This window comes from Peromyscus eremicus, unplaced genomic scaffold (assembly GCF_949786415.1).
Source record: "Peromyscus eremicus unplaced genomic scaffold, PerEre_H2_v1 PerEre#2#unplaced_1692, whole genome shotgun sequence".
In the NCBI taxonomy this organism is placed as follows: Eukaryota; Metazoa; Chordata; class Mammalia; order Rodentia; family Cricetidae; genus Peromyscus; species Peromyscus eremicus.
The window spans coordinates 2,216-9,070 of record NW_026735927.1 but is presented as its reverse complement, the minus strand read 5'-3'; the positions used below and the strand labels follow the sequence as shown (position 1 = coordinate 9,070).

The following is a 6,855-nucleotide window of genomic DNA, read 5'->3' as shown; positions in this document are numbered from 1 at the left end:
ATCCCACCACAGGTAAGAACTCACTGGTGGCTGGGGGAGGCCAAACATTCAGAGTGGGCCCCTGCAGCGCCCTCCCAGCCCTTCCCTGCTACTGTTACCTAACACATTTTGTTATTTTCTTTGCTCCCCTAAGAAAACTATGAAGGCCATTAGCAGCTCTACCGCCCCACCCAGCTCCTTCTCCAGGTCAGCAGGTCACTTCCCTGACCTGACTTGCTGACTTGGCCTAGAGGGAGCCACATGCCATGAGTTTCCATCACTTTATTTTGCAAAAATAGAAAACTCAGCAATATGCGATACAGTGGGGGTGGGAGGGGAGATGTAAACAGAGGGGAGGGGACAGCACCCTGACCCCCCAGAGAAAAGGGGGAGCCTGCAGGAATCTTATTTGGCAGCTAAATACAAAGGGGGGGCTTGGGGGGAAGAAGGGAGGGGTCACGGAGGCCCTGGGCTCCCCCTCCCAAGACCCCCGGAGGAAGGGGTCATTCCAGGGTGTAAACAAAAGCTAATAAATAAATAGAGGCTTCCTCTGGGTCAGGGTGGGATCAGCTAAGCAGCATCTCCCCTCCCTGGGCCAAGCTGCTCTGAGGGGTCACGGGTAGAAGGCACTAGGAGAGGGATCCCTGGCCCCTCTGTAGTGTAGGAGGGTCCCTGCCTGGTGGCTGAGATGGGGGCAGGAGGCCAAGGCACAAGACGGGGCTAAGGGAGGGGCTTGTAAAATGGAGGGCCCAGGACGAGTGCTGTACCTCAGCGGAGAGGTCCAGAAAGGGCTTACACTTCTCCCTTCACCCTCAGGCCCCACCCCAGAAATGCAGGGTCCAGCCTGCCCTACACCTGGCAGGGGCATGGGGCCACGGGGGCAGGGTGCATGGCAGGTGCATCACACAGCATTGGGCACCCAGGGCAGGGCACAAGGGTGGGCTCAGCCCTCCTTGAGGGCTCCCCTTTTGGTCTCTAGTGTTCCTGTTTGCTCCCAGAGGCCCAAGCACCTGGCAGAGGAAGGGGCTGTGGGAAGGCAGGGCTTCCTCTTGCCTGGGGAGCCTGTAGCCTGAATCTGAAAGGCAGTGCTGAGATTTTTTAGAGTCCAGACCCAGGCTCACCCCTTCTCCGGTTCTTCTGGGAGGTGCAAGGCAGTCCTCCAGGACTGTAGAGGGAGCCAGTTAGAACAGGACAGGGATGAACACAGGCACCCCTAGAAACTTTGGCAAAACAATGAGCTCATCGGAAAGGTGGGGAGTGGGCAGGGCAGGTCCTCCCCCAGTCACTGGTGGCGTCTGGGGAATGGTCAGTCTGCTGCCTGGAGCCCAGCCCCACAGTGGGGTAGGTCAGGGGCCCTGGTCAGGTGGGGGACTTTGGCCCCCTTTGCCCCGGCCGCCTGGAGCTTCATCCTCACTGGAAGCCTTGGGTTGGGGGCCAGGCTTCGAGGAGTCGTCCTCAAACATTTCAGGGTTCTCCAGCATCTCTCGGATCAGGGGGGGCATCGGGCCTGGAATCTCCATCTTCAGGGTAATGGCCCTTTCTGCTCCTACAAAGAGAAGTGAAGAAGCTTGGAAGAGCAGAAGCACATGGGTAGAGGCCCTGCCCCAACCTTCCTTGAATCGACTGCCCTGTGACTCACAAGTGTTCCCGGCTCAGGCGTATCACTTCTCGGTACCTAGCTCTCCCTCTCTTTCCGTGTGGTTCCTAGGTGCCCTTACCCTGCCCAGAGCTTCTACCTGAACATCACCCAGCCTGGTGCCTATCTGCCTCATTATTTCAGGCTTTCTCTTTTTCTTTGCTCTTTTTTTAGAGACAGGATCTTACTCTGTAGTCCTGGCTGTCCTGGAACTCACTCTGTAGACCAGGCTAGCCTCGAACTCACAGAGATCCACCAGCCTCTGCCTCCCGAGTGCTGGGATTAAAGACGTGTACCACCACCGCCCAGCATCTTTTCAAAACTGCACTGTGGGTTTGTGCGATTGGCAGACGGCTCCGTGGATAATATGCTCACACAAGCACAAACCCAACAACCTAAGTTTGGTCCAAGAATCTACAGAGAGGTGAGAGGAGAGAACCTACTCTACAGAGTTGTCTCCTGACCTCCACACACACACTGTGGCACACATGTCTGCACACACAATAATGAACAATAAGTAAAACGTCTTTAGGGCCAGTTTGATAACTCGGTGAGTAAAAGCATTTGTTACTGAGCCTGGCAACCCAAGGACCTACCATGTGAAGGGAGAGCTGACTCCTGTGAGTTACCCTCTGACCTCTACATCATACAACGACAAGAACACCCCACCATAAACAATAAATAAATAAAAAATTTTGAAGGCTACACTGCATGCTACTTCGAGCCCCATGACAGAGCATAGCAGTCAGGTTCTAATATCCAGAGTTTTCCAGCTGTTCCAAGGCCGGTTCTTAATAACTTTTATAACAAGTAATGTTTATCAAGTACTCATGATGTTACAGGCACCCTTCTGAGCCAGCACGGCCTGAGGGAACTCCCTGTGATGATGGAAATGTCCAGGCTAGCCTTGAACTCATCAGCTCAAAGTAATCCTCCTGCTTCAGCCTCTCTCATGCTGAAATGACATGCATGAACTACCACTCAGCATGCATGGCTCCATGCCAGGTTCTTAATTCCAGTCTCTAAGGATATTATGTAGTGAGTTAATTTAGTTTTTACAATAAGCTTTTGAGGTAGGATTAAGTTTAGCCCACCAAGTTTCCAAACAGAAAAATAAGGAGGGCTGGCTGGGGTGTCACTACGCATAGAGCGATTGCCTAGGGTTCTACCCCTGGCAATACACACAGAGACACACACACAGAGACACACACACACAGAGACACACACACACACGCAGACACACACACACGCAGACACACACACACACACACACACACACACACACCAGTAACCAAACCAAAACAGAAAAGAATTTGTCTCAAATCTCCCCAGAAGGATACAGTCGAGCTAGGACTCCACAGAGTTCACTGGGTTCTCAGTCCCTGCCTCTTCCTGCCTGTGCCTGCCCACCTGTGTGACTCAGGAGACCTGCAGATCTGGGAAGGGGGCTGACTCATAACTAACCCTTGGTGCTGATGCCCCGGAGGTCGGTGATTTTCATAAGCATCCTTGGAAACATGTAGGGTTGGCTGGGTCTCCGTCGCCGGGCATAAAGCCTCAGGGCTTCCAGCAAGGGCTCCTGCAGCTTATCCACCTTCTCAGGTTCCTCCAAGTCCATGCGGTCTATACAAGGATAATAGAATGAGACAGGGAAGGACACTGGCGGGGGGCGGGGGGCTGGCCCCCCCAACAGACTTTCTTCTGAGGGTCTCAGAGTCAGAATGTCTCACCAGCCCTTCACTGTTGTACCCAAGCCCTCCAGGTTATCTCCCCTGACGTAAGGCCGGCCTGTGCCTTTAACCACTCAGCAAGGACCTTGCTCTGGGTTATCAGTTCTACAGATTCCCATCTCGGCACTGTGGCCAGGGTTTCTGAGTCCCCTGAACTCTGCCTCCTTTTGTCCTTAGCTTGGTTAGCCAGCAAGGATATACACGATCTGAGAAGTCTGTGGGACGGGGTCAATGGTGACAATCCCAAAGGAAGAGACCCTCATGCTTCCCCACCTGGTCAGAAAACCAATGTGGATGGAGTGTGGTGAGAAGGGAGCCCATACAGACGCCAGGGGGCGCCCCCGCACCTCCACAGATAAGGCAGATGGCACTGAGCAGTCCTGTCTCCGTGTCATCCATCTCCAGAGGCAGGAGCTGCCCAGCAAAGGCAAAGACGAGATCTGTAAGGGGCCCAAAGCCAGCATTGTGCATCTGGGTACGGTTCAGCGTCAGCCCATCCGAGAACGTCATGGTGTCTTGCTCTGGGGTGTACCTTGTACAGATTCGCAGCATCTGGGGGGGGGGGGGTAAAGACAACGAGTTAGTGCTGCCCCTGAGGACGAGTTCCTAAGTGAGTTTGGTTCCCAGTAAGAAAAGCCTGAATCCAAGGAGTAAGACAGAAGGGTGGGACTCTGAGATTGGAAAGGGGAGGCTAGATGAACCAGGAGGCAAAGACCAAGACAAAAAGATCTTAGGTAGAGAAGAAGCCTGGTGGTGGCAGAAAATGGTCCAGAACCTGTGGGCCTAACTCACTAGGATGTCCAGGCAGGCAGCCTTGAGCAGAGTGATCTGGTCAGCAATGCTGAGTCCTGTAAAACCCGGCAACCGCTTAGCAAACTCCACGATCTTGATGATGCACTTGGTGGCCAGCTCGCTGAACTTGTCCCACAGCCCCAGGTCCAGCTGTACCCGGTGATCTGCACTGGAGTTCTGCAGGTAATAAAGATGAGTTAGAACGGGAAGGCTCCCCCTGGGTGCCCTGCCCATTCTGAGGCACACAGCGCCCTCACCCAGACTCTGCCCACTCCTCACCGTGGTGTACTTGCCCAGCTGGCAGAGCGAGGGGAAAGTCTCCTGGTGGGCTTTGCTGACCTTGGTGATGAGCTCTTCTAACTGTGGACTCAGTTCGTAGCTGTCAGGTGAACCCTCTTCCTTCACCTCTTTCTTCTTCTTGTTTCGGTCATTCCTTACAGCTTGGAGTTGGAGGCAAAGGGAGGGGAGGGTCAGGACCCTCAGTTGCCTTTTGGATGTCCTCTCTCGCCCTGGCTTAATGTGCTCAGTTCTTAGTAAGAATATATATTTCTTCCCTGGAACCCTAATTAGGGCCTTAATTTCCCTATCTCCTACATAAACTCCTATTTCCAGGCTGGTTTGCCCCAGCCCCACCCAGGGCCTGCAGCCATGCTCCCTCCCCAGGCCAATTCGGCTCCATCCTGCCCTTCCGGTTGCCCTGCAGGAGCTGGGGGTTGAGGGGGGGCAGGATATGCAGGCAGGATATCCACTTATAGCCTTGGCAGCACAATGGTGGGGGGGGGGGATGGAAAGGAGGGGCCAGCCGGGAGCCATCTCAGGATCTGTCCTGTGAAAGAACAGAGGAGGAGGCGGGGAGGGGCCAAACCAACCCTCCTGCCCCACCAGACAGAAGGAAGAGAAACCCTCGTGCCCAGGTTTCAGAAGAATGGTCGAGAGAGGAGAAAATGGTCAAGGGCTGTGGCCTACATGGTGAATCGAACAGGACTGGTCTTGCAGAAGGAAGCAGCTATGGGGCAGGCCAGATCTCCGCGTCAGGGAGACTGGGCAGCAATGGGGAGGCCACAGGAGGGGACAGGATGCAAGAGAACCTACCTTCCTTGGACATGCCCACTTCGAAACACTTTTGTAGCCGGCAGTACTGGCAGCGATTCCTGGTGACCTTGTTGATGATACAATTTTTGTCGCGGTGACATGTATACACCATGTTTTTCTGGATGCTGCGTCTGAAGAAGCCCTAAATTTGGGAGCAGGAGGAATGTCACTGAAACAGGATGCTGGGAATACCAGTGTTTCTCAAACAGTACAGGTGGCCTAGGCCTGACCCAGTCCATTTTGTTTGTTTGTTTATGGCGGGGGGGGGGGGGGGGCGGTGGGTGGGGGGGGGGGGGTGGGGGGGGGTGCCGGAGAGTGACTGAAGCCTGGGCCTTCTGCATGCTAGCAAGCATTCTACCACCGAGCTACAACCTGGGCACATCACCCAATATCTGTTCATCATCCATGCACAAAACTCATGTGAACACAGCATGTGGGTCCCCATCTTTAAAATATTTTCCACTATATTTATTTATTCTGTGTGTGTGTTAGGGGGTGCAGGGTGCATATGTAACCCCAGGGTGCCAGTAGAAATCAGAGTAGTTACTTTTTCCTTCCACTACATGTGGGCCCCTGGGGATAAAATTCCGGTGTCAGGCTTGGCACCAAACACCTTTTCCTACTAACCCATCTAAAGGTGAGGGTGCCCCCTCAATAACATTGTTTTTGATAAGAGGGTCTCTTTTAGGTGCTGCTGAGGTTTCGTGTATGTTAAGCAAGCACTCTACCCACTGGGCTATACTCCTTGCCTGTGTACCCACCTCTGATCCTACCCGGGGTGACTCCGAGTCCTCCCCCCACCCTCCCCCCACCATATACACACCTTGCAGCCTTCACATGAGCTGACCCCGTAGTGGTAGCCGGAGGACTTGTCATTGCATACGAAGCATGGCTTATAGACCCGAGGTGGTGGTGGGGGCGAGGGAGAGCTGGGCACCATTTCCTCTGAGCTAGTGCTCTGTGTCTCCACCGCTGGGGGAAAACCAGTATGAGAAGGTCAGCAGAAGCACCCTCACCTAATGACCTCTCTTCCTTTGAACCTGCTGGTGACGGCTGCTGTCACCACTGTGCATAAGCCCTTAGCAGGCACTCCCCCAGAAAGCCCAGGCAGCTACTGCCATTGCAGCTTGCAGGCCCCCACCAGCCCCCCACCCTCAGCCCACCCCCTCCACCCCCACCTGGCCAATTCTTCTACGTTAAATGCTCATTTCTCCAAATTCCAGACCAAGGCCAACCTAGAGGTTAACTTCTCTGCTTCTGTTTCCCCAATCATAAAGTTGGAGAGATGGCTCAGTGGTTAAGAGCACTGGCAGCTCTTCTGAAGATTGGGTGTTCAGTTCCCAGCATCTACACAGTGGTGTACAACCATTTGTAACTCCAGTTCCAGGGGATCCCTCTTCTGGTCTGTAGGCACCAGGCACACACACACAATACACAAAAATACATACAGGCAAAACACCCACACACATTTAAAAAAGGCAGAGAGTGGAAGGGGTTAGAGTTCACTCCCTGTCACTCCGCTAACTTTGAGATCCACCATCCTCAGCCTTTGGAACAATTGGGGGGTGGGGGGTGGGCAGCAGATGTGGAGGCCACCTACAGCTGGCACCTGGCTGAGTGACTTCA

At 54.0% G+C, this 6,855-nt stretch overlaps 1 protein-coding gene across 1 annotated transcript; it reads right to left on the bottom strand.

Annotated features, from left to right (window-relative positions):
* Window positions 1-288: 288 nt before the first annotated feature.
* Rarg (retinoic acid receptor gamma) lies at window positions 289-6,296 on the bottom strand. Its single transcript, XM_059253112.1, has 7 exons — window positions 6,053-6,296; window positions 5,230-5,371; window positions 4,417-4,577; window positions 4,138-4,314; window positions 3,693-3,897; window positions 3,080-3,238; window positions 289-1,525 (listed from the first exon to the last, which is right to left on the bottom strand). The coding sequence occupies exons 1-7, from the start codon at window positions 6,167-6,169 to the stop codon at window positions 1,326-1,328; spliced, it is 1,161 nt and encodes a 386-aa protein (XP_059109095.1). The 5' UTR covers window positions 6,170-6,296; the 3' UTR covers window positions 289-1,325.
* Between the last annotated feature and the right edge of the window lie 559 nt (window positions 6,297-6,855).

Coding starts and splice junctions, on each gene's coding strand:
- Rarg (XM_059253112.1), bottom strand. CDS start 6,169: ATGGTGCCCAGCTCTCCCTCGCCCCCACCACCACCTCGGGTCTATAAG. Junction 5,372..6,052: donor GCTCATGTGAAGGCTGCAAG/GTGTGTATATGG, acceptor TCCCAAATTTAG/GGCTTCTTCAGACGCAGCAT. Junction 1,526..3,079: donor CCGGGGCATCAGCACCAAGG/GTTAGTTATGAG, acceptor TTCTCTTTGTAG/GAGCAGAAAGGGCCATTACC.